Here is a 26807-nt window from a genome sequence, read left to right as displayed (position 1 = left end):
GAACATCCTTAGACACGGAGAATCTCTAATATGTGGCGGGAATGGAGGGCTTATTGCAGTTGAAGGGCATAGATTACGTATATTTCGTCTCTCCAACTAGACTGTAAAGTCTTTGATGGCAAAGGTATGGATCTTTGTAGTTTAAAGGCTGTTTCCCAGACCCACTCCACAGTGTGGGGAGGGGTGCTGCTTCCACGATGTCTGGTGTGCGATGCTGGGACACCCTCCCCCTCTCTCCCCAGTGGCAGCTCTGCAAACCGAGATGGAGACCCTGGCTCTGAGTCTCTTCTACATGCAGAACATAGACCAGGACGTGCGTGACGACATCCGGGTGATGAAGCGAGTCGTGAAGAAGTCGGAAGCCGAGCGCATGCGGGCCGAGTTGGAGAAGAAGCAGCAGGTGTTCTGCAAAGATGATGCCCGTGTGACTGTTTGCCACATCTTTGATTTCCTGATTTAATCAGCCCTGCCCCTGCGTGAATACCGCAGCCCTGGGGGCCATGCCCAGCATGGGGTTGCTGACATGGGTTGAGGTTGCTGGGGACCCATCTCACTGTGCATCTTGTCCCCTCCCTTCCAGGACCTGCACGTGGACCAGCTGACCACCCGAGCCAACCAGCTGGAAGAACAGATTGCCCTGTTCGAGGCCCGGTACCGCGCGCAGGCTGAGGACACCCGGACGCTCAGGAAGGCAGTGAGCGAGGTAAGCGCTCAGTGGCACAGGCGCCATCTGGCAGCGCCCAGGCAGTGCCTGCATGCCTGCAAGGAGACTGACTGAGCCCCCAGTTAGCCGGCCAGCCTCCTGCACATCTGTCTGTCCTCATAAGCGTCTCAGAGCATCTGGCTGACCCACGTTGGGGACACAGTAGATACCAGCTGACTGGTGGCCAGTATTCTTATTCCCACTGTAGCCAGGGATAGACTGAAAGGCCCCTCAGGAGGTGGGACATTCTGTCCTGCTTGCTGAGGTATCCTTAGCAAGTTCCTTACCGACAGCAGGCCTCTCTCGGAGACGGCTGAAGTCTCCCTGCCCATTCTCAGCCTGGCAGGCGGTGCTCCAGGGCAGTGCCCACATCTCCCTTCCCATGTGGAGTAAGGGAGGGCCCGGGTTCAGTGCAGCTCCCAGTTCAGTGGCCAGCACTGGAAAGCAAAGTGGCTGTGACCTTTTTTTTTTTTAATCTGTGAGTCACCGTCTGCATTCATACGTGCAGTGATGACACAAAGGAAACAACACACTTTTATTGAAGGAGAGACAGATGGGCTTGAACAAACGAACAAACACACCTGGGTCCACATGGGAAAACACCCAGTGCTTGCCAACCTATGAATATACTTAATCTAGAATGTGCTCCCATCAGAACCTCAGGGGGGAAGAAACTTCTTAGTTAGCAAAGTGATTCTTAATTTTATCTGAAAAGTAAATTCAGAGGACTAGCAGAGAATTGTCCGGGGGGGAAGGTTCATGAAGGCTGGCCCACGGTCCCAGTTTGCCCAGAAATGACAGATTTCCTGAGACGTGGGACTTCCTGGGCTAGAACCAGGGGAGTCCAGGACAAACTGGGATGGTGGGTCCACCTAGCATTAAATACTATAAAGCCCTAGAGGCTAAAATAATGAATTACTGGAGTCAGGGACAGACAGGTAGGCTGTGGGAGCCTGTGAGAGGGCTCAGAATCAAGGAAACGTTTATATAGAAATTTCATGGATTATAAATTAATGGAAAGCAAGTGAATTATGCACCCAGTGGTGTTGGGACATTTGGTTAATCATTTGGGGAAAAAAATCAAATCTTTTCCTCATACCACACACTAAAATAAATTCCACATGGGCTCAAGGATTGAAACAAGGGAAACTGTACCAGAAGAAAGAAAATGAGAAATATTTATAAAGCCCTGGATTGGAGAGGCCTTTCTAAGCATAACACCAGTAAGTTTGGTGGTATAAAGAGATTTTGAAAATCAATTCAGAATCTGCCGTGTGCGATTCTGCTCTGTGATGATTGTGTACACACACACGATGCTGTAGTTTTCTTTCATTATGTCTTTTTTGCCTCCCGCCCCTCCCTGCTGGCTGTGTGCCATCGGGGCAGGGCCGTCCCACGTTTGTTCATCCTGCATTCCTGCACCCAGAACAGGGGGGCCCATGGCAGGTGCGACACAGACATTGATGACAAATGAGGGCGGGACAGGGGTTCTGCCACCAAGTTGGCAAAGATGAACAAGGCAGGGGAATCGGGGCTCCCACACTGATGGTGGGGGTGCAGTCTGTCTTCATCAAGATCCGTATTCAAGGGCAATACTGTACTGCATGTCAGGGACACCCACCCTACTCCCCAGCAAGCTCTCCCAAAATATCACTTTTTGGACTTCATTCCAGGGAAAATAGGCATGCAAATAAAATTTCTGTATACATTACATACTTCACGAACAAAATGAATAGAGAGTCACTGGGGACACAGTGCTGTGTGTGATAACCAAGCAAGTCCCAAGAAGAGGATATTGGTTAAACAAATTATGATATATCCATGCAGTGGAGGACAATCCCACCAATAAAATAAATATTTGCTGGCATGGAAACCCATTCACAATATGCTACTTTTTATTTTCATTTTTAATATTTATTTATTTGGCTGCGCCGGGTCTTAGTTGCAGCACATGGGATCTTAGTTGTGGCACGCAAACTCTTAGTTGCGGCTTGCGGGCTCTTAGTTGCGGCATGCACGTAGGATCTAGTTCCCTGACCAGGGATCGAACCCTGGCCCCCTGCATTGGGAGCGCAGAGTCATAACCGCTGGACCACCAGGGAAGTCCTGCTATTTTTTAATATTAAGTTACAAAACAATAATAGGATATGATTGCTTACACACACACACACACGCACACAAACACACACACACACACAAAACACACACAGGAAGATAACACCAGGGTGTTAGAAATGGTAAACTCTAAGTTGTGGGATTATTTTTATTTTCTTTTTGCTTATTTCCATATTCTAATTTGAGTAGAATAAACACCTTTTTTAATGAGAAGTGTGTTTAAAACATTTAAAGACTGAATTCAGCCTCGATTTTTGCATCTCAGCCTGTACCTTGGTCAGCAAGCCTTCGTCCGGCAGCCTTGGGGACTCGGGGGGCACCTGCCTCTGGCTGACCAGCCCCACAGAGCCCAGCCTGGGGAGGAGCCCAGTGGTTTTGGTACCTACTGCCTCGGCCGGGCACTGTTGGGCAGTGCACAACCTACTCAACGGCACAGAGCAACCTCCTCAGTTAATAACTTACCCAAATCTGGAAATGTCTCACCAGTCATGGTATAATTAATTCATACCACTTTATGCTCTATAATAATAATAATGAATAGATGATTTTTTAAAGCCCTGACACCTCAGAGTGGGACCCCCAGGGGTGACGCCTCCTTTGACGTCCAGCTCCACCCTTTTATTGTACCTGTGAGTGTTCAAGGCCACTCTGACTTCCTCCAGCATCTACCATGCACATCCACCAAGAGCAGACGCTGCTGGGACTCAGCACCTCCACAAAGATGCTCGTGGCCTAATGGGGGTCTCACCCAAGCTCCCATTCAGTGCCCCTTCCGGGAATCAGCACGAGGCCAACTTGCTAACGGTGCAGTGATTCCACTGAAATGACCCATCAGGACATTCTGAGCACCACGCGACACAGCAATTGTGGTCGAGCTAAGAACGTGCTGGGCATACAGGCACCACCCCCTCTGATCCGACGGCCGCAGGATGTGGGTACTGTTACTGTTCCCGTGTCACAGCTGGGGCTCAAGGCTCAGGCAGGTGTTAGACAGGCCTTTAGAGCCATGTTTAATTTCACATGTGTCCTGCTGATGCAGATAAAGAAAAGCATGGGTAACAGAGAAGGAAGATGATTCAGGAAGCTCGGGGCTCTCCGACATCCTTTTGGGGCTCTGAACTTAATGACATAAGACCAACATCCAAGTAACCTCAACTCTCCACTGCAGGCCTGCACGGAAATAGATGCCATCAACGTGGAGAAAAAGCGCATCCTGCAGCAGTGGGCCACCAGCCTGGTGGGCATGAAGCATCGCGACGAGGCTCACAAGACCATCCAAGAGGCACTCAGGTACAGGCGGCCCTTCTGGTTGCCATGGCGGTGGGCCAGGTGGCTCAGGACCACAGGGGGGGTCTGGGCGAGCGGGGAGAGCTCGTGACAAGTGTGGGAATGCGGAGGTGGGTGCGGAGTGGACTCCGCGCCCAGCTCCTCACAGGTGAGCACGGAGCGCCCATCCTCGGCTCTCCTGGGACAAAGGGGCGCACCTGCAGCCGCGCAGCCCTTCGGCCCCAGCTTCCGTCCTGAAGCCACCCTTATTGTTCACCCAGATTTCAGTGTTTCTTAAATCCTTTCAAACTTTCCGTGGCACCGGGAGCAGCAAAGCTTTCACGCTCAGATTTCCTGGGAGGATTAAGGAGAAACAGTGAGAGAGAGAGAAAGAAAAAGGGGTATTTATCTTGGGGAGATAAAGGTGTCCCTTTGATTTGCAGTTTCACCACCTGTGTGCAGAAACTTCATCCCTTCTCTATTGTTCTGCCAAGGGCTGAGTTCCAACCAAAATCCTGCTTTAATCTCCCTGAAAAGGGAAGGAAGAGGCCCCCCTCGCGTTCCCCTCTCACTTCTAGCGAGGGCTGGACGTGTAGCCTGGGCGGGGTGCTGGAGACAGAGGCTTCCAGACACAGCACTGCCTGAATTCCCCAAACCTCCAGGGTGCTTGGGGCCCAGATGTGGAAGCCGGTTCTGGAGGGAGCACATCATAGCTCGACTCGACCTCAGAAAAACAAAACCGGAGGGACTGATTGTTTTTACAACAAGTCATTTTACATGGGTAATGCTGGATTAAAATTACTCATTTCCTTCATCTCCCCGAGTCGATGAGAGAAGGCCAGAGGGAGAATCATGGAATTACCCCGGCAAAGTCCGGCTAAGCGTCTGCTTTCCCTTTAAACGTGCAGGTGGAGGAGCCGGGGGCTCTGCGCTGTGCGGTCAGGCTCCTCTCTACCCTGTCCCCTGGGCTGCTGGCCTGCCCACTCCCGCGGTGTCTGCCCCCTCAGTGCTGCCCTGTGTTTGCTGCAGGAGAGGCCTTGGCCTGTGGGCAGCTTTTCCCTCCTGCCCAGCGTCGACCTTGAGTAAGGTTGAAGCTGGGAGTCTCATGGCCTGTGCCCCCCACAGGGACCCCCCCGTTGTCTAGCACTTCCTGTGTGTGTCTGTTTTGTGTGTGTGTGTGTGTGTGTGTGTGTGTGTGTGTGTGTGTAAGCAATCATATTCTATTATTGTGGGTCCCCGCCACACTGAGACTTGAAAGACAGCAGCTCCTACGGAATCTTCGCAGTCAGTGGCAAAGTCGTGTCAGGAGCGCGTCCCAACCACAGGTGAAGGATCATGTTGAGCCTGCAGCAAATACTGAACACCATACATTCACAGCAAATGGGTCATTTCCACGCGAAACGTCTCAGAACAAGCCAGAAAATACATACTATACTGTGCTTAACTTGGGTTGGGGGGATACCCTGCCTAGAATTTACACCCTCTCAGGGATAGGGACACAGACAGGTCCCCTTGTGCCCTGGTATCTGCCTCTGTCATACTTCCTGACAGGATACGTGTGGTACAGGCAGGGCTCAGCACCTCTGCTGGGTGTTAATTTGTCAGCTTCATCGCCTTGAGATCCTGTAACAGGTTCCCTCTTAATCCTCAGATGGATTGGGCCACGCTTCAGACATATTCTAGATTCTACCAGTTCTTTTCGTTCTGTTTATTTTCCACTGGTGTCTGTTAATCAAGGACTCTTTTTAATCAACTTGTTAATTGAAGTACAGTTGATTTACAATGTTGTATTAATTTCTGCTGTACAGCAAAGTGATTCAGTTTTACATATATAGGCATTTTTAAAATATTCTTTTCCATTAAGGTTTATCATAGGATATTGACTCTAGTTCCCTGCGCTCTACAGTAGGACCTTGTTGTTTATCCATCCTATATATAAAAACTTATATCTGCTAACCCCAACCTCCTACTCCATCCCTTCCCCAACCCCCTCCCCCTTGGCAACCACCAGTTTGTTCTCTATGAAGGACATTTTTAAAGAGTGTCTTTTTAATTTTATTATTTTTTAAATTCTTGGCCATACTGTGGGGCTTGCGGGATCTTAGTTCCCTGATCAAGGGTTGAACCTGGGCCACAGCAGTGAAAGTGCCGAGTCCTGGACAACTGGACCGCCAGCGGATTCCTAAGTGTGTCTTTTTTAAAAATAATTTTTATCAAGGGTAAGTGATCACATTACAGGAAACTAGAGAAACAGAGATAAAGATTTAAAACACACAGTCTTTCTCCTTTTGTGACAATGACAGTTGATTAACTAGCATTCTGGTGTCTTTTCCCCCATGCACGTTTTACTGAGTGTTCAGATTTGTGTCATAAAAATTGGATGTCTCATTGTTATTGTTATTGTCAAATTCTAGGTATTTATAAGGCTTCTACTTCCTAAAAAAGAAAGTGAGTAACTTTTAAAAGTTTGGTTTATTGAGGATAATTTATGTACAAATTTATTATGTAAATTATTAGTGTTATGTAAAAAGTTATCCTTTTTCAGAGCACAGTTCAGTTCAGCAAATGGACAGACGCAAGTAGCCATCATACACTCAAGATATCAGCTATTTCCTGCATCCCAGAAGTCAGTACCTCTTCCCACCTCCAGCCCCCAGCAAACTCTGATCTGCTTTCTGTTCCTATAGTTTGGTCATTTCTAGAATGTCATATAAACAGGATCACACAATATGTAGCTTTTCTTGTCTAGCTTTTTCTTCACTTTGCAGAGTGCTTTGAGAGTCAGCCTGATGTTACAAGATCAGTTGCTGACTAGTAGTCCCTCATGTGCATATATCAACATTTGGTTGTTTCCAGTTTGGAGGGGTAGCATTACCAGAGCTGCTGTGAAATTGTGTGCAGGTCTTGGTATGGGAATGCAAAATGGAACAGGCCACTTTGGGAAACACTTTGGCAGCATTTGAGATCCCCAGCCATTCTCATCCTCACCAACACTTAATAGTGCCGTCATTTAAATTTTGGCCATTAGTAGATATGTTGTGGTGTCCTGTCGAGATTTTAATTTGCATCTTCCTAATGACCAATGATATTGAGCGTCTTTCATGTGAGTATTTGCCATCCACATATCTTCTCTGATAAAAGGTGTCTTTTGCTCATTTTTAAAAATTGAAGTATAGCTGTTTACAATGTTTCAGGTATACAGCAAAGTGATTCAGATATATATATATGTATACTTTTCCATTATAGGTTATTACAAGGTATTGAATATAGTTCCCTGTGCTATTGTTTATCTATATATCTGTTAATCCCAAATTCCCAATGTATCTCTCTACCCCCTTTCGCTTTGGTAGCCGTAGGTTTGTCTTCTATGTCTGTGAGTCTATTTCTGTTTTGTAAATAAGTTCATATGTATCATTTTTTTAGATTCCACATATAAGTGATATCATATATTTGTCTTTCTCTGACTGACTTACTTCACTTAGTATGATAATCTCTAGGTCCATCCATGTTGTTGCAAATGGCATTATTCATTCTTTTCATGGCTGAGTAATTGCATATATATGTGTGTGTGTGTATGTATGTATGTATGTATATATATACACATACACACATACCACATCTTCTTTATCCATTCATCTGTTGATGGACATTTAGGTTGTTTCCATGTCTTGTCTATTGTAAATAGTGCTGCTATAAACACTGGGGTGCAGGAGTCTTTCCGAATTAGTTTTTGTCTTTTCTGGATATATGCCCAGGAGTGGGATTGCTGGATCATATGGTAACTCTATTTTTAGTTTTTTAAGGAACATCCGTACTGTTCTCCATAGTGGCTGCACCAATTTACATTCCTACCAACAGCGGAATGTAAATTTTTCTCCACACCCTCTCCATCATTTATTATTTGTAGACTTTTTGATGATGGCCGTTCTAACTGGTGTGAGGTGATACCTCATTGTAGTTTTGATTTGCATTTCTCTGATTATTAGTGATGTTGAGCATCTTTTCATGTGCCTGTTGGCCATCTGTATGTCTTCTTTGGAGAAATGTCTATTTAGATCTTCTGCCCATTTTTTGATTGGGTTGTTTGGTTTTTTTTATGTTGAGCTGTTTGAGCTGTTTGTATATATTGGAAATTAATCCCCTGTCAGTCACATCATTTGCAAATATTTCCTCCCAGTCTGTAGGTTGTCCTTTTGTTTTGTTTATGGTTTCCTTTGCTGTGAAAAATCTTTTAAGTTTAACTAGGTCCCATTTGTTTATTTTTGCTTATGTTTCCATTACTCTAGGAGATAGATCCAAAAAACTATTGCTGTAATTTATGTCAAAGAGTGTTCTGCCTATGTTTTCCTCTAGGACTTTTATAGTATCCAGTCTTACACTTAAGTCTTTAATCCATTTTGAGTTTATTTTTGCATATGGTGTTAGAGAATGTTCTAATTCATTCTTTTGCAAGTAGCTGTCCAGTTTTCCCAGCAATACTTATTGAAGAGAATGTCTATTCTCCATTGTATATTCTTGCCTCCTTTGTCATAGATTAATTGACCATAAGTATGTGGGTTTATTTCCGGGCTCTCTATTCCGTTCCATTGATCTATGTGTCTGTTTTATTGTGCCAGTACCATACTGTTTTGATTACTGTAGCTTTGTAGTGTAGTCTGAAGTCAGGGAGTGTGATTCCTCCAACTCTGTTCTTCTTTCTTAAGATTGTTTTGGCTATTCAGGATATTTTGTGTTTTCATACAAATTTTAAAACTTTTGGTTCCAGTTCTGTGAAAAATGCCATTGGTGATTTGATAGGGATCACATTGAATGTGTAGATTGCTTTGGGTAGTATGGTCATTCTAACAATATTGATTCTTCCAATCCAAGAACATAGTATATCTTTCCATCTGTTTGTGTCATCTTCAATTTCTTTCATCAGTGTCCTTTAGTTTTCAGAGTACAGGTCTTTTGCCTTCTTAGGTAGGTTTATTCCAAGGTATTTTATTCTTTTGCTCATTTTTAAACTGAGTGGTTTATCTGATTATTGAGTTATGAGTTCTCATATGTTCTGGATACAAGTCCTTTACCAGATGTGTATTTTGAAAATATTTTTCTCCCAGGCTGGCTTGTAATTTCATTCTCTTAACGGTGTTTTTTGAAGAGCCAAAGTTTTAAATTTTGATGGATTCCAATTTATTAATTTTTTTCTTTCATAGTTCATGCTTTTTATGTCCTCTCTAAGAAATCTTTGCCTGACCTAGAGTCATAAAGATTTTCTCTATGTTTTCTGCTAAAGTGTGATAATTTTAGGTATATGATCCATTTAGGTATATGATCTATTTCAAGTTAATTTTTTTTTTTTTTTTTTTTTTGCGGTATGCGGGCCTCTCACTGTTGTGGCCTTTCCCGTTGCGGAGCACAGGCTCCAGACATGCAGGCTCAGCGGCCATGGCTCACGGGCCCAGCCACTCCACGGTATATGGGATCTTCCCGGACTGGGGCACGAACCCGTGTCCCCTGCATTGGCAGGCAGACTCTCAACCACTGCACCACCAGGGAAGCCCTCAAGTTAATTTTATTATGGTCTGAGGTTCAGTCTTTTTTTGCATGTCCATCTCCAGTTGTCTTAGCACCCTTGGTGAAAAGACCATCCTTTCTCCACTGAAATACTGTGGCACCTTTGTCAGAAATCAGTCAATTGTGTGTATGTGTGTGTGTGTGTGTGTGTGTGTACACTCTCCATCCTGTTTCATTGATCTATTTGTCTATCTTTCGCCAATACCACATTGTCTTCATAAGTACAGCTTTATAGAAAGTCTTTAAATCAGATATTAGGAGTCTTTGTTCTTCTTTTACAAAATTATTTTGGCTATTCTAGGTCCTTTGGATTTCCATATGAATTTTAGAATTAGCTCGTCAATTTCTGGGGAAAAAATGCCTACTGGCATTGAGATTGGAAACGCATTGAGACTATAGAGCAGTTTGAGGAGAATTGGCACCTTAATATTGAATCTTCTGCTGCGTGAACACAGCATATCTCTTCAGTATCTTTTTTTTTTTTTTTAATGTGTACAGGTGTTTATTGCTATACTGGTGAAATTGGGAAAAAGCAGAAAACTGGATAGAGCCTAAGCGTATACTAATGAGATATTTAAAATACTATCTGGTCATTGAAAAGAATTAAGGCGATTTCTATGTACACTGATATTGAATATCTCTAAGATACAACAGAAGAAAAAGTAAGGTGCAGAATAGGATATACTAAGCTTCCACTTGTAATTTTTTAAGCGGAGAGAAATACGCAAACACCCACAAACATAATGTTTATATATGCATAAAATACATCTGGCAAGACATTTAAGAGACAGTAACAGGTTGCCGGGGGAAGAGAGTCCAAGGCCCAGGAATAGATGTGAGAAAAATATGGAAGGTATTATTCTAGTTCAAGAAGAAAGTACTTTTTGAATTTTTGAATAAAAACTTATTCAAAGGATAAGATACCACAAGTAGAGAAAAGCATGCTTAAAGTACAGCAGGACAGCACAGAATGAAAGGGAAAAAATGTCTCACACACACAAATTCAAATTCCATTATCCAGGATCTGCATTTTTTAACTTGACATTACTTATGGGTATTTCCATGACCAGTGTGCTGAGGGGATTTGAAGAGACAGCCACCTGTATTCCTCCCAGCTACACCATTCACTGTGCGCCTCAAATGCTTTAAGCTTCGTGTTCACGAGTACAAAACTGAGATAACAGCATATCCTTTCCAAGGGTTATGGTCATGACTAAAGGAGATGGGCTGGCGCCAACCACTCCCCACCCACAGCACAAGGCAACAGTTTCCTGCCCTTTCCCCCTCCCATAATCACAATATTAGAAGAGTTTTAGACTTGGACTTGAGATAGGTAATAGTTCTTTTAACTTTTATTTTTATTTATTTATTTTATTTTTGGCTGCACAGCATGCAGGATCCTAGTTCCCCAACTAGGGATCGAACCCATGACCCCTGCAGTGGAAGGATGGAACCCCAACCACTGGACTGCCAGGGAAGTCCCGGGTAATAGTTCTAATACATTAGAAAATATTAGTCAAGATTTGAGTACTATTGGGACTTCCCTGGCAGTCCAGTGGTTAAGACTCCATGCTTCCACTGCAGGAGGTGTGGGTTGGATCTCTGGTCAGGGAACTAAAGTCCCACGTGCCGCGCAGTGCGGCCAAGAAATTAAAAATAAATAAATAAATAATGTGCGAAAGTCATAAAAAATTTTTAAAAAAAGATTCAACTACTATTAAAAGAGTTGGTTTCCTAATTTCTTTCTCTCCACTCTGTGAGCTTCCTCTGAGCAGGGTACCACCATACACGTTGATGTTCCTATGTCCTAGCTTTGCTCTTTCACTTTTGGCAGCGAATGCCAGCATCAAGTCAAGTCCATGGATGGCGAGCTCGAAGCCTATAAGAAATCCATCATAAAGGAGGAAGAAAAGAATGAGAAGCTGGCCAGTATCCTGAACCGGGCAGAGACGGAAACCAGCCTGATGCAGAAACTGACTTTGCAGTGCCTGGCCAAGGAAGAGGCCCTGCAGAATGAGTTCAACACCTACAGGCTCACCCTGCTGGACACGGAGGACGCACTGGGCAAGGCCCACATGGTATGGTCATGTCTCCCACCTGCAGGGCAAGCCTCCCCGACCTCCTTCACAGCACCCACCCTTTGGCTCTTTCTTTCCAGGAATACACGGCAACCATAGGCCAATTGCAGACTCTCCACCAGACCATCCAGCATGAGCTGGAGCTGGGGAGGAAGATGGATGCCTCCATCGTGGAGAAGCTGCAGGAGCACGTGACCTCCAACAAGATGACAAAGTACTTCCATCAGCTCATCCTGAAGCTCCAGAAGGAAAAGACCAACCTGGTATGCCACCTGCACACACCCGGGCCTCGAAAGGCAGGTGCCCCCAGGGAGAGCAGGCATTGGGGCGCCTCTCGTGGGGAGCAGACCACATGTGGCGGAATGGGCGGGAGCAAGGGGCACTCAGCATGTTCATTCACCTTTCATTTTTTTCTAGTTGAAAAGAAATGCATTTTTATTGTGGGGAACCTAGAAGTACAAAAAGGCATAAGAGGAGAATAAGACAGCTGCAGTCCCACCATCCAGAGATAATCTCTTCTAAAATTGTGGTGTATTTCCTTCTGGAAATTTTTCTAAACACACACGGTCATACTCATACACACGAAGACACACAAACACACGTGCATATGCACATCCCCATGTGCACATGTGAGCAAACACTTGTTCACACACACGCAAACATGCACACATTTGTGCATGTTCACATACATGAACACACGTGTGAAGACACCTATGCATACACAACCCTAGAGGACATAGGACTCTTACTATATACCAGTTTTTAATCCACTCTAATCCATTTACATTAATTTTAATGAGATATAACACAGAGAGAAAAGTGCACAAACAAGTGTAGTTGTCAGTGAATTTTTCACTATGTATGTAGTGTTTTATTTTACATTATTGGCCGCATTCAACGTAACATTTTCCATTAAATATTCTTAGAAAAAGTACATGTTCACTTATGCATCACATTTCATCCTACAAATGTATGTGTTTTGTTCAACAGTTCTCTCATTAGACACACAGGTTGTTTCTAGGTTTTAAACTTTATAAATAACTCAGCACTGAACATGCTTGCTCACACATCTTTGTCCACATGTCTGAGGATAAATTGCTGCAGCAGAAACCCTGGTCAAATTGGTAGGAGCATTTTAAGTGGACTGTGGAGTTGCCCAAGCCTCTGCCTCCCCAGGGTGTGCCTGGAGGTCCTGAGTGAATATGATTGGCCCACCTGGCCTGGGGACCCCACCCCTACCCCTGTCATGAGCTCTCTCTTGCTCCCCCAGGGGTCTTGCTTTTCTCTGAGTGGGGGGGTCCCTGTATTCTTAGAAAAGCAATTTGTTACTTAAATAATTTCTTCTTTGGCTCTTCCTGTGGGGTGACCCCCTGCCTCGGGGCTGCTGTCTATCTGGCTAGCAGCCTGAAGCACCTCACCCCTCCCAGACACCTGGGAGGAGACCAGCTCGCTCCCGGCCTGGTGTGCTAAGGAACTGGAGAGACAGGGCTGGAACCAAGACCGCCCCTGCCTGGATCTCCTTGAGATGCCCTAGCTGACGCTAGTGGAGTACTTCCAGTTCTTATTCTGGGAAGTGGGGGCAAGACTACCTGCTGGGAGCAAAAATGGGGGGGCAGTGTGTACTGGAGAAGCTATGGAGTGTGGTGGGTGTGAAGTAAACCTGCCCAGCCCTGCTGCAGCACCACAGAGGCCGGTCCCCTGGCCCCCAGGTGTCCCTCTTCCCCAGCCACCCACGTAGGCGGCACATGTACTACCACTAATGTCCACAGGAGGGCAATAAGGATTCCAGGTCCAGCATTTGTTGCAACAGTTGGTGGGCAGCAGTTGTACTACCACCCATGTCCACAGGAAAGCAGTAGAGAGTCCTGGGCCAGTGTTCGTTGAAACTATTGGTGGGCGGCATGTGTACTACCACCGATGTCCACAGGAGGGCAGTAAAGTCCTGGTCCAGCATCTGTTGCAACAATTGGTGGGCAGCAGGTGTACTACCACCCGTGTCCACAGGAGGGCAGTAAAGAGTCCTGGGTCAGCGTTTGTTGCAATTGGTGGGTGGCACATGTCCTACCACCCATGTCCACAGGAGGGCAATAAGGAGTCCAGGTCCAGCATTTGTTGCAACAGTTGGTGGGCAGCAGGTGTACTACCACCCATGTCCACAGGAGAGCAGTAGAGAGTCCTGGGCCAGTGTTCATTGAAACAATTGGTGGGCAGCAGGTGTACTACCACCCGTGTCCACAGGAGGGCAGTAAAGAGTCCTGGGTCAGCGTTTGTTGCAATTGGTGAGTGGCACATGTCCTACCACCCATGTCCACAGGAGGGCAATAAGGAGTCCTAGTCTGGCATTTGTTGCAACAGTTGGTGGACAGCAAGTGTACCACCACCCATGTCCACAGGAGGGCAGTAAAGAGTCCTGGGCCAGCATTTGTTGCAACAATTGGTGAGCAGCCCATGTACTACCACCCATGTCCACAGGAAGGCAGTAAAGAGTCCTCGGCCAGCATTTGTTACAACAATTGGTGGGCAGCCCATGTACTACCACCCATGTCCACAGGAGGGCAGTAAAGGGTCCTGGGCCAGCATTTGTTGCAACAATAGCCAGCAGATGCAAGTCCAGCTCTGGAAAGGGGGCACGTTTCCCAAACTGCTCATTACACCCCGTGGGCTGGTGGCAGACAGGGTGGGCATATCTGGGACAAGGAGCAGAGATTGTGGAGGGACAGAATCATACGCAGCTGGGTCCAGAGGGAGGGCAGGCACAGGTGAACCATGGGGCCTACACAGTTAGTTCAGGAGCAGTACTGATGTCCCAGGAGGAGGCCAGGGTGGTCTCAACAAAGGGGACAAACAGCCCGAGGGGACTGAGGGGAGGTCGGGGTGCTCTGGTTGGCCTGGTTGGTGGCTGAAAGGGGACTTAGGAGCTGAAGCCCTTCCAGGGTGGCTAGCACTGGGGTAGAGAGGAAGGCAGGGCCCCTGTGAAGACCCAGTGACCTTGGGTGGTCTTGGCAAAGAAAGGGAGGGGTGGATAGCCAGAGCTCAGAGGGGCCAGAGGGACCAAGGTGTGACCGCAAGGAGCTGGGTGACTTGAGATGCTGGCAGGGTCTGGCTTTAAACCTAGGAATGTTCTGGAAAGCCATGCACGATGGCTGGTCAGAGAGTGCATGTGTGACAGAGCCAGCTGGGGTCGTGTGGGGAGGGGCAGAGATGACCCTGGGAGACCAGGAGTTGATGGGAGCCACAGGCTGGTAGAGAGCTGAGGATTTTCGTGGGCAGGAAGTAGTGGGCAGCCAACGGCGAGGGGCTGGCTAGCAAGGTCAAGGCAGAGCCACAGCCCGGGGAAAGGGGCCCTGATCCCAAAGTGAGCCCGAGCTGCCTCCCTCCCTGATTCTCACAAGTATCCTTATGATCCACCCTCCATGGTAGGAAAGAGTGGAGCAAATCTGTCTTCGGAAGCCAACAGAGGAGGCAGGGTGGGCTGGCCCAGCCTTCAGGACAGTGGCAGCCCCGCGGAGCCCTGGGCACTTCTGCCCCGGGCTGAAGCTCCCACCCGCAGAACCAAGGTTGGCGAGAGCCCCAGTACAGTACAATCTGTTCTCTTAAGGACTGTGTCCAGCTTTTCCAGTGAAATGTAAGGACATTTGTCCCATCAAATAGAAATTAGAAGTTGGTGTTTGTCACAGCATCATTTAGAGTTGGAATGTTGATAAGAGATTGACAAGCTCAAAGAAGGCAGGCACCTTGGTATTCCTCACCAAAACACATGAGCTGTCAAGAGCAGTGCCCCATGATCATTGTGGAACAGATGACATTCCCAGGGACAGCTGTGACTTGCTTCCTAATCTCTGTTACAAATATGACCGAGTATTACACAGCCATTAAAAATGACATGACATGAAAGTTGTCAAATTGCAAAGTGGCTAACAAACCTATATGTAGAGTGTGATCCTGTTTTCCTTTTGGTGGGGGGGCAAAGCGGTTTATATACAAAGTCAGGAAGGCAGGATAGATTCTAAATAGTGATGCTGGCTAACTGTGTGGCAGATTTATGGGTGATCATCTGTATTTTCACATTTCCCCATTTCAATGCACGTTACTGTTTGTTTGATAAGAAGAGACAATAATGTTAGCTTTCTTTTTCTGTGAGAAATCATTAGGGTTCCAACAAGTAGGTCCTTTGACAGGTCATGAGGTGGAGAGAAAGCCAACATCCTCCTCTCCTGATTATGTTTTGGAATTTCTCCAGATGAATACCTGGATGATCAAGGAAACAAGAAGCCAACCAGCTCATTTGGAGCCTCCCAGAGAGAGAAAAAAAGTTCAGACATGTTTCCTTCTGCTAATTCAGGTGACACATCATTCCAAAATTGACGGTGACATTGCTCAGACCACCCTGGACATCACGAACACCAGCTGCAGGCTGGACATGCATCAGAAGACACTGGCTGAGCTGGACAAGGAAGTGAAAAAAGTCAACGACCTCATCACAAACAGTGAAAATGAAATCTCCAGGCGCACAGTCCTGGTTGAGAGAAAGCAAGGCCTCATCAGCTCTTTGGACAAGCAGCTGGAGCACATGATCTCTGAACTCGGGGTAAGACCCCGGGGCCGGGAGGCTGCTCGGGTTGATGTCCATGCCTGGCCATTTCAGGAACTTCTGATTTTCAGAAACGAACTCACGTAGGACACACGCGTTCCTGTCCCGCCAATCATACAGGTGAAGCACACGTGTCTGTGCCAAGTGCTCTGACTCAGGGGCTGTCTGCAGACCTTCTCTGTTGGGCCAGATAGTATTTCAGGTGTTACAGGCCAGATGGTCTCTGTTGCAATCCCCCACCCCAGCGGCTATGAGGAGGCACAGGCAGTACGTAAACAGACGGGTGTGGCCGTGTGCAGTAAAACCTTACTTAGGGCCCCTGAAGTTTGAATTCCATATAACTTCCTCCTGGCACAAAATTCTCTTCTGATTTTTTGTGCGGCCCACGGGCTATGCGAAGATAGGCAGCAGGCGGGATCTCAGCCACTGACTGCAGCTCTAAGTGAAGTGGTCTGATGAGTCTGGGGCTTGAAGTCCTACAGGTTTTCCAGGTATCGCTGACCTGAGGAGCCCACCAACAGCTTCAAGTCCCAGAACAGGATGGGCAGCTGGGGGCGCATTCTTAGGTAGACCTCGACACCAGAGTGCGGTGTCAGAGCTGCAACCTGCGTGGATTCCAAGGGAGTAAAGACCCTAACCCATGACAGTGTGCTGTTAAAAGACAATTTGCAAAGCCCCTTTGGGTGACAGAGGCCCTGCTGCCCCTGCCCCAAGACTGGGGCATGGTGGGGCCCGGCCAGTGGAGGGAGGGGAAGGGGTCACAGACCCCCAGACCCATATCTCCCACAGCAGGTCAGTCCATATGGCCTGGGCCCTCAGGGGAAGGGACCCAATGACAGGGTCCCTGGTCCCTCTGAGTAAAGATCCCCTACTCGTCGTACAGACACATGATCTCGGGGTCCCCACCCTCGGCAGCCCACCCAGGTTTAGAGGCTCATTCTTCTTTCTGGTGAACATCACTTTCAGGGGGAAGAAGTGGGGCCCCTGGAGCTGGAGATCAAGAGGCTGGCCAAGCTGGCCGAGGAGCACAACGCCGGCGTGGCGCAGGCCCAGGCGGCCTGGCTCCGGCTGCAACAGGAGATGGTGGCGGCCACGCAGGGGCGCGAGGAGCACCTGGCCTCCCTGGACATGTCCGTGAAGGAGATCCACATCCTGGAGCAGAAGAAACTACGGATAGAAAGTGAGCTCCCCTGCCCAGCCCCGCTCCACAGCACCTGCTGTGGTGTCCCGGTCCCACCTGGTCCCACCTGGTCAGCCCAGCCCTGCAGCCCCACAGGAAGTGCTGTCTGGTGTCCAGGGCCCACTCGGCCTGAACACATCATGCCCATTTCTTCCCGGAGGTCCTGCCGCCTGCTTGTCCTGCCCTTGGGCCACCCCAACCCCCCTGTTGGTGGTCAGGGTCGTTGCTTTCCGGCCCTGCCCCTGAGCTTGGCTGGTCTTTCCTAGGGGCTTGGTGTCTGAGCACCAACCCTGTCCCCTTCGGCCCCCTCTGGCTGGGCGGGGGTGCCCGAAGGTCGGCGGGGCCGGGGGCCACTCTGGGCACAGACCCGGATCACAACCCCCAGGGGCCACCCCCGACCCCCGGCCGCCCTCCCCACAGACAAGATCGACCAGGAGAAGAAAGAGCAGAAGCAGATCAAGCGGCACATGAGGGACCTGGACAATGACCTGAAGAAGCTCAACGTGCTGATGAACCAGAACCGATGCAGCTCCGAGGAGCTGCAGCAGGGCAACCTGGCCACCGAGGGCGAGTTCGTGCGTGCGCTCAAGGTGGGCTCCACCTGGAGCTCCCGCCCGTGGTGGGCAGGCAGGGGGCGAGGCGGGGGAACAGGTGTGCGCCTGCCCTCAGCCCCACCCTCAGCCGCCCCCTCCCCATGCAGGCCTCGGAGCGAGAGACCATCGAAATGCAGGAGAAGCTGAACGAGCTCAGGGAGGAGAAGGCGGCCGTGCTCAACAGCCTGGTGGAGGCGGAGTGAGTGCCGGGCACGTCCCGTCCCAGGGTTGCTGCCCCGCGGAGCCGTGGGAGGCCACCGTCCACGTAAACCGGCCCGGGAGGTGGGGGCGGCTCTGGAACCCGAGGGGGATCCTGGGGAAGAGTGGGGTTCTTGTCTCCTGAGCTCGGGGCAGCCCTCCCACCAAACCCATGATCGTGGTGGCTGGAAATAGAGTGGCTTCCTTTGGGACAGACTTTATAAAAACTGTATGATCTTTCTGGTGCCTGATTGTAAGAGTAATCCAGACCCAACAGTAAGCATTTTAAACTGTAACAGTGTGTGCAGAGTAGAAAGGAGACTCACACTTAATCCCACCCTCTTCCTTTACCATTTTCTCTGTGTATTTCTTTCATTTTTTTTTTTAACAAAAATGAGATTGCTCTCTATGTCCCCCTTTGAAGTAACCTTATATTTTTCTGTGATGTCCTTCCTCATTGGTGCACGTAGATCTGTATCTCCAGTTGCAAGGGCTCTTGAGCGGGTACTGTATGCAGGCACCCTGATTGGTGCCATGTGATTGCCAAGGGGCTGAGTGGCAAAGGGATCATCCCCTCCCTGTGGTTTGACAGAATCTACACATAACACCACCTGGAGCTTGCAGAGGATCTTAGTCCCTCCAGGCTGCTACAACGGAACACCACAGACTGGGGCTTATAAACAATAAACAGGAATTTATTGCTCACAGTTCTGGAGGCTGGAAGTCCGAGATCAGGGTGCCTATATGGTCGGGTGAGGGCTCTCTTCTGGGTTGCAGACTCCTTGCTGTGTCCTCACAGGGTGGCAGGAGAGGGGGAGATCTGTGGGGTCTCTTTTATGAGGGCACTAATCCCATTCATGGGGGTTCCACCCTCATGACCTCATCACCATCCCAAGACTTGGCATAAGGATTCCAACATGTGGATTTGGGGGCGGGGGGACACAAACATTCAGACCACAGGGGGTGGGGGGGCATGTGTCTTTGCTAACATTTTAATAGCTTTCAGGCTCTTGGTCTATCTAGGCTTTTGACTTCTTCTTATATCAAATTCTATCACTTATATTTGCTTTTCTCAGTTTCTCCTAAAGTTACATATCTGTTTTCTCCTCTGCCCCAGCCCCCTGCCCCGGCCCCCCAGTGAGGGTGGTGGGCACTGGGGTTGAGTTCACCTTCTGGTCCCAGAATGGTAACATTTGTTTCTATTTAAACCCTTGCCTGGGTGCCTGCAAATTAACCAGGCCACCTGCTAGGTGAGGGCGCCCCTCATGGACGGGAAGGCGAGGGTCTCCCGTAGCCCATTACAGACATTGCTCCTTGTGCTCGGTGCCCACCCCAAGCACAGCACGCAGCGCTCACCAAAGCATCAGAAAGAAAGCCCCTTCGTTCTCCAGCTCTTACACTGCCTCTCCTTCCCTTAAAGACACCAGATCATGCTTTGGGACAAAAAAATCCAACTGGCAAAAGAGATGCGCGCCTCAGTGGATTCCGAGACGGGCCAGACAGAGATCCGGGCCATGAAGGCCGAGATCCACAGGATGAAGGTGGGTGGGAGGAGGGAGGTGTGGGGAGCTTGGGAGCTCGGGGTCCTGGGAGGAAACCACTCCAGCACAGCGGCCTGCAGCCCAAGCACAAGGAAACTTGCTGTTCCCTTTGCTGACCTCCTGTATCAGGGCCTGTCCAATTCTTGTTCTTACTGCACCGAAATGGCTACAGGACACACAGCTGTCTGCACAGTATTCATGAACTATTTTACCCTCACTCTGTACAAGCAATGCACTCCAGTATTTTTAAACGCTGGCTGTGACCCCCGCCCCCCACCAATCTCACGACCCATTTGTGAGATGTATCCCACTGTTGGACCAGAAAGACTCTCACTCAGTAACAGGGTTCAAGGAACACACCCACCTTTTCCTTCCGAGCCATGTTTTCTCTCTACTGTCATCTTTAGCTGGATTTCATTCCCTTGAGAAAAGGCTGGTAATTAAATCACAGGCTGTCACTGAGCCAAAGGTTCAGGGCCTTAAGGATACAAATGAGAGCAGGTAATAAAAACAAATGTGGCATCACTTTTATAATTACGTGGCTGATAATAACCCCGCTAGCTATTGAGCCCAGAGGAACTCTGATCAAATGCATCTACTGCCGCTAAGTTTTAGAAAACCACTCCACCTAACGGACTTTTCAAACCGCAGAAGTGGCAGCAGGTCAGACCCTCCACCACAGAGCTTACAGCCACACAGGCATGTGCACACACACACACACACACACACACATGGACGGACGGGGCTACCGCCCCCTTGCCCCCTAGTTGTGGTTTTGTTTTGTTTTGTTTTCCGTAACAAAAATAGTACATATAATTCAGCAACTTATTTTTTAAAAAATTATCCAGACCTTCTCTTTCTTTAACAGTTGCAGAATATACTATGGATATAACATAATTTAATGAAACATTCCTAGGTTGATGTGAAGATTCAGAATGTTTCCAGCTTGTTGTTTTGTCACTAAAACAATTGTTACAATGATATCCTTGTGGAAATCAGTGACCATATTTGTTTTCATGGGTCTGTTTCTGGGCCCTCTGCTGTGTCCACTGATCCAAGAGCCCAAATCCACACGGTCTTGATTTCTGTGGCTCTGTCCAATGTGATTCCTCCAGCATTGTTCTTTTTTACAAAATTGTCTTGTCCATTCAATATCTTTTGCCTTTCCAAAAACATTGACAATCAGCCTGTCAATTTCCTGCGTGGATCATGGTTGGGATTTGAGGCTACAGATCAATTTAGAGAGAATTGACACCTTAGCATTGATGAGTTTTCCAGTCCATGAGCAGGTGTATCTGTCTCCCCATTTACTTGGTCTTGTTTGATTTGCCTTGTTAGTGTTTTTGTCTTCGGCATTCGGGTTTTGCATATGTTTTGTTAGATTTATACCTAAGTGTTTCGTGTTTTCTGGTGCTGTTGTAAATGGTACTTTCTAAAATTTTCAAATTCCAGTTTCTCGTTGTTAAGGTACAGAAATACAATGGACTTCTTTTGTGTGTGTGTGGTATGCGGGCCTCTCACTGTTGTGGCCTCTCCCGTTGCGGAGCACAGGCTCCGGACGCACAGGCTCAGCGGCCATGGCTCATGGGCGCAGCAGCTCCGCGGCATGTGGGATCTTCCCAGACCGGGGCACGAACCCGTGTCCCCTGCATTGACAGGCGGACTCTCAACCACTGTGCCACCAGGGAAGCCCCTACAACGGACTTTTTTACATTGACTTTGTTCCTGTGATTTTGCTAAACTCACTCATTTGTTTATCGGTCTATAATATTTGACAACCCACTGCATGAAAAGGGGTTTCTCAGTGGATTTGCGTTGCTGGTTTACACGTGGGGGATTGAGCACACGCGTGTGCCGGTGTGTATATTTATGTGTGTGTTTTGGCGTTTCCTCCTTGGGAGGTTGCCTGTTTATATCTTTGCCTGATTTTCCTGTTTCTTATTTCTTAGCAATTTTTAGGACCTCCTTGTATATTGGGGTTAATAACCCCTGTCTTTAATACCTATTCTAAACGTTACCTCTGGTCTACTGCTTGCCTTTACACATTTTTTTTTATGGTCTCTTTCCGCTCAGAATGTGTTTAGTGTTTAGTTGTGTATCTGTCTTTTCCTGTATGGCTCCTGGGTCTCCGGTACTGTTAAGAAGGTTCCCCAGCTTGAGGTTACACAAACAGATTCCTGAGCTTTGTCAATTGTTTGCACATACTTAGATCTTGAATCCACCTGGAATTTATTTGGGGATATGTTGTGAATAGGGGTCCATCTGTATTTTCCCTCTGCTGGGGAGTGAGTTATGCCAGCAGCATGTATCAGATGATCTGTGCTTCTCTCACTGATCTGAACGGCCACGTTGATCACATGGATGGAGATGAGGATGCCATCCTTGTCCTGCATCTCTGCTCTGCTGTGACAGTTATTTTGACGGGCTCGTGCCAGCGCAGAGCATTTGGTTACTGTCACCCTTGCTCTGTTTTAACCTCGTGGTCTAGGCCTCCCACCACCACTCCTAACTTAACTTGGGGATTCCTGCCTGTCTATCCTTTTGTTATTTTGAATCAACTTTATTGAGGAATAATTTACATGCAGTAACATGAACTTATTTTAAACGTCCAGTGCACACGTATGCAGCCACCACCCCATGGAGACGCAGAGCACGTCCACCCCTGCAGAAAGCTCCCTGGAGCCCCTCGCAGCCCAGCTCCCACCACGACCCAGCCCCCAGCCCCAGGCCCTATAGGCCCTACACACCACCATCTCACAAAACCATGGTGCGTTTTTCCTAATGAGGAAATTAAACTTGGTGCAATACAGTTAACCAAACTACAAATTCTAACCAGAGTTCACCGTTTTTTTTGGCTAATGTCCTTCTTCTGCTCCAGGACTCGTCCCTGGGCCACATCTAGTCCTCATGTCGCCCCACCTGCCCCGGTCTCTGACGGTTTCTCAGTGTTGCCCTGTTTGCCTGGTGTTCTTTACATGGACCTTAAATCGCTCTGACCGGCTGACTAAGCCCCCAGGTTCCTTTCTCCCCTGGGGACATCACCCCTGTGGGTTCCCTGATGGTTCAGTTGGATGTGGTGGGAGGTCCCTCTGCTCTGTGCGCCCAGGTCAAGCACGGCCAACTGCTGAAGCAGCAGGAGAAGATGATCCAGGACATGGAGCTGGCTGTCGCACGCAGAGAGACCATCTCCACTCGGGCCGAGGGGCAGTGCAAGATGGACAAGAAGCTGCTCACCCGCACAGACTTCCACCGCAAGCAGACCGAGCTGAGACGGAAGATCAGGGACATTCACAAGGTAGGGAGCCGAGCGACTGGGAAGGGACCACGCTGCGGACCACCTGTCCACAGGTGGTCAGCCTGTGTCACCAGCCCCGCTGGCAGGCATGCAGGCATCACTGGCCAGAGCCATATTTCTGATGTACTTTCCCCAGCTTGGGCTGCGATTTCACTCTGTCCTTCCTGCCTGCTTCTCGGCCGGCCCCTGCCTGCTTCTCGGCCGGTCCCTCCCTGCCCCACCTGCCTCACTGCCTCTTCTTCTGCCCCTCATTCCCAGAGCTATGGTCACAGCTGCTGTGTCAGGGCTGTTTTAGGAGACAGAGAAGTGACAGTGGGGGCTGGGGGTGATGGGAGGAGCTCGGGTGCAGAATCAGACAAGCTGCTTTCTTCTGTGCTGGGGACAAAAGCCTGAGCCTCACAGCAGGCTCTGGTGCTGTGCTGGTTCTGGGTCAAGATACAGTGGGTGTCAGATCAGTAGGTGCTTCCCAAGTGCCCCTAACGTCCTGCTCTGATTGGGGCTTTCTTTGGGAGTTTGTCTTGGGTTTAACAGAAGATCTATATAGGGAGGGTGCAGCTCAGGACTGGAGGCGGCCCTATTTCTGCCCCTTTCTGCCTAACAGAAATGGCATCAGGGAAGTATGGAGTGCTGGTGAAGGGCACGAGTCCCTGTGTCACTGACCCCAAGTGGGTGGTGGGGATGGGCCAGCGGGTACGTGGAGGGCACCCACTCGAGCCCATGTCCCCGTCCACCAGTCCACGTCGACTGAGCATGTGGTGTGTGCCTTGCCCTGAGAAGGGACCAGCTGTATGGCCCAAGTGCCCCCTCCTTTTGTGATCACCAGGCTGGGCTGTGGGCTCAGACTTCCCTCAGCCCCTGCTGACCAGCTGTGTGGCCTCAGTGCGTATAGAAACCTTCCACGCCTGAATTTCCTCGTCTGCCAGTGGAGATAGGAGCAGTGGCCCCTCCCTGAGAGGCGAGGGTTACATGAGACAGAAAGCGGCCTCGGAGCCCCACCGTGGGTCCCAGCCCCTCCGTGGGTCCCAGCCCTGCTCTTCCACTCATGGCTCAGGCACGTTGTCTGACCTCTCTGTGCCTCTGTTTACTGACCTGTGAAATGGGTCCTCACCTCATGGCATCACGCAGAGGACTGAATGGAGAATGTTGGAATAGCCCCTGTAGGGGGAGTCCTGTATGAGGGAAGGTAGCTGAAAATGACAGACTTGATCCCAACTGCTCATTTGGATGTTACTGGAGGCGCAGAGGGGCCTTTTCCGGGCCTGGTTTGTGCATTTCTCTGCCACGTTGGCCACTCCTGGCGTCCATCCCTCTCAACACCTCGTGGCTCCCCAGGGGCCTCCTCTGCCCAGCTTGGTGACGGACTCCTCTCCGCCCCACCCCACAGAGGGTCTGGCCAGGGATCCCTTGCTGGCCTCCCCACCCCCAATACTCTCCTGCACCCCTTTTTTGGGAATCCTCCTGGATCATGTGCATAGAGGGTCCTGGGGTCCTCCCAGCCTGACTCTGCTCTGTCGGCTGAATAACCGGTGGGCAGGGTCCCAGGATGCTCCTGTCTAACCCCCCCAGGCCACCGAGGAGTGCACCCAAACCATCCTAGAACTGGAAGAAACTCAAAAATCCGTGAGCGACTCCCTCCTGGAGAAACAGGAGCAGCTGTCAAGGATGCAGGCCAAGGCCGACGAGCTCGAAGCTGACCTGTACCAGCTGGCAGCCCTCAAGCGACAGGTACACAAGTCCCCAGGGCCACCAGGGCCATAGGAACCCAGCAGCAAGGCCCGTTCCGGCCCAGCTAAGCCCAGGCTGATCACAGCTGAGGTGCTGTCATCCACCTCATGTTTCCCATGAAGTCTCCATGGGCCGGCACTGTCCTGGGTGCCAGGGCAGCAGACTAGAATAGAAAAGGTGACAATCCCTGCCCTCCTTCTGAGGGCGGGAGGGCAGGTGAGAAACAAAACGAATAAGAAAAAAGATACCATATATCTGATGGTGATATAGATACTCCGGAGAAACAGGGGGCAGAGAAGGAGCATCGGGTGGGTGGGGGCTGCACTTGTAAGTAGGGTGGTCTGAGACGGCCACACAGGGGAAGCGACACTGGAGTCAAGACTTGCAGGGAGCGAGGGAGCGAGCACCCCCAGGTACAGCAGGAGCTGGAGACTGCTGGGGCCCCTGGGCTTGCACCGCTTGGGGGTGCACCACCATGGCCAGGGGCTTCTCCCTCAGGGAGGGCGTTGGGGGGGGAGGAGTAACTTGGGGTTATCGGGATCGCTCGGCTCTCATGTTGAGTGTGGAATGGGAGGGCCAAGAGTGGACACGGGAACCTGTTTGAGGCCATGATGGTAATTAAGGAGGATGGGGACGCACGGAACACAGCACGGAACGCGGGTAGCCTGGGGCTAGTGCAAAGCCGTCAGATTCTGCGTATAGTTTCAAAGTCGCCCCAGTGGGATTTCCTGCTGGATTGGATGTGGTGGTGTGAGCAGAAGAGAGGGGTCAAGCAGGGCTGCAGGGTTTGGGGCCTGACCAGCTGAGATAGGAGTGGTGGGCGCCGGGCCTGGCCCCTGGCAGGTTGGATGGCGGGGGAGGGAGCGTCCAGGCTCCACCCCGTGCATGTCAGCCTTTTTGCCTGGAGCTGGAGACTCAGCACCCTCAGCTGTTCATTCCTGCAAAGTTCTCCTCTGGCATGTCCTTGAGTTGGAGCTCGTGCCAGCCCAGAGGGTGTCCTCTTTTTAACGTGCGTAGCCTGACACAGGGTCTCTTGTCCCACCCAAGAACCTTTCCACGCTCGTGGCCCTGCAGTCACGCCTCAAGCACCTGCAGGCCGTGAAGGACGGGCGCTACATCTTCCTGCTCCGCAATAAGCAGTCACTGCTGGCAGAGATCAAGCGGCTGGATGACCGCCTGGCCAGCATCAGCACCATCCTCCACCACGTGAAGGACGAGTACCCCCAGTTCCAGGAGGCCCTGCTCAAGGTCAGCCGGTCCATCAGCAACAGGCTGGAGTCATCCGGGCCCTAGAGCGCCCACCCCAAGGAGGAGATCAGTTTTGTGTATCATCAGGGGCTTCAAATCTTTCTACCCTCAGAGACACCAGTTAAGAGAAACAGACAGGCCAGCATTGTAGGAATGGGTTTTTTTTAGCCACCCAGCAGTTTAAACCAAGTCAAATGTCAGCGTTTCCAGTTGCATTTCGGTGAGTCTTCCGCTTGCAAAGGCAGTGTCAGTGAACACGAACCCATATTCCCACATTGGGCTTACTCCTCCAAGTAAAATTGGAAACCCAGGTCTCTGCTCCTGCCCCCACTCCCAGCTTGGGTTAAATCCAGATTCCCAGCTTACACGAGCAAGTCCAGGGGGACCCTGGCTGCATCTGGAAGCCTAATGCCTGAGATAAGACCACACAGGTGCATGAACACAGACCTCCTTGTCTGCCCACTTGTCCTGCCCTCTCCTCCAGCCAGGGCTCCTCCCCCCACACTCTGATTCCTGAGCCCCTGCTACCTATGCCTTCTCTGCAGTTTAAAGGGAAAATGTTCTACAAAGTAATTTTAAACTTTCAGCAGAAAAATAAAACTATTTTTCTGAATATGAGAGAAAATCGTATTTATTCTAAAACATTTCAGAAATGCAAAACCCACAAAGAAGCGAGGAGGCCCTCAATCCTGCTCTGACACCGCTGCACCGGGCT

General features: G+C 49.4%; 1 protein-coding gene across 1 annotated transcript in view; it reads left to right on the top strand.

The window, feature by feature from the left end:
* The window catches only part of CCDC40 (coiled-coil domain containing 40), a 42080-nt gene extending 15290 nt beyond the window's left edge, over nucleotides 1–26790 (top strand). The window contains exons 8-21 of the mRNA XM_029212377.1: nucleotides 243–400; nucleotides 581–703; nucleotides 3987–4108; nucleotides 11478–11721; nucleotides 11802–11984; nucleotides 16064–16309; nucleotides 17279–17492; nucleotides 17913–18082; nucleotides 18193–18284; nucleotides 19704–19824; nucleotides 22931–23119; nucleotides 24686–24844; nucleotides 25892–26092; nucleotides 26743–26790. Coding sequence (XP_029068210.1) covers nucleotides 243–400; nucleotides 581–703; nucleotides 3987–4108; nucleotides 11478–11721; nucleotides 11802–11984; nucleotides 16064–16309; nucleotides 17279–17492; nucleotides 17913–18082; nucleotides 18193–18284; nucleotides 19704–19824; nucleotides 22931–23119; nucleotides 24686–24844; nucleotides 25892–26092; nucleotides 26743–26790 — 2270 coding nt within the window. The remainder of the gene's footprint in view (nucleotides 1–242; nucleotides 401–580; nucleotides 704–3986; nucleotides 4109–11477; nucleotides 11722–11801; nucleotides 11985–16063; nucleotides 16310–17278; nucleotides 17493–17912; nucleotides 18083–18192; nucleotides 18285–19703; nucleotides 19825–22930; nucleotides 23120–24685; nucleotides 24845–25891; nucleotides 26093–26742) is intronic.
* Nucleotides 26791–26807: the final 17 nt, after the last annotated feature.

Source organism: Monodon monoceros, unplaced genomic scaffold, assembly GCF_005190385.1.
Source record: "Monodon monoceros isolate NGI ecotype Baffin Bay Population unplaced genomic scaffold, NGI_Narwhal_1 Super_Scaffold_9, whole genome shotgun sequence".
Lineage (NCBI taxonomy): Eukaryota > Metazoa > Chordata > Mammalia > Artiodactyla > Monodontidae > Monodon > Monodon monoceros.
Note: the sequence above shows the minus strand (reverse complement) of the source record. Positions and strands in the feature narration are given on the sequence as shown.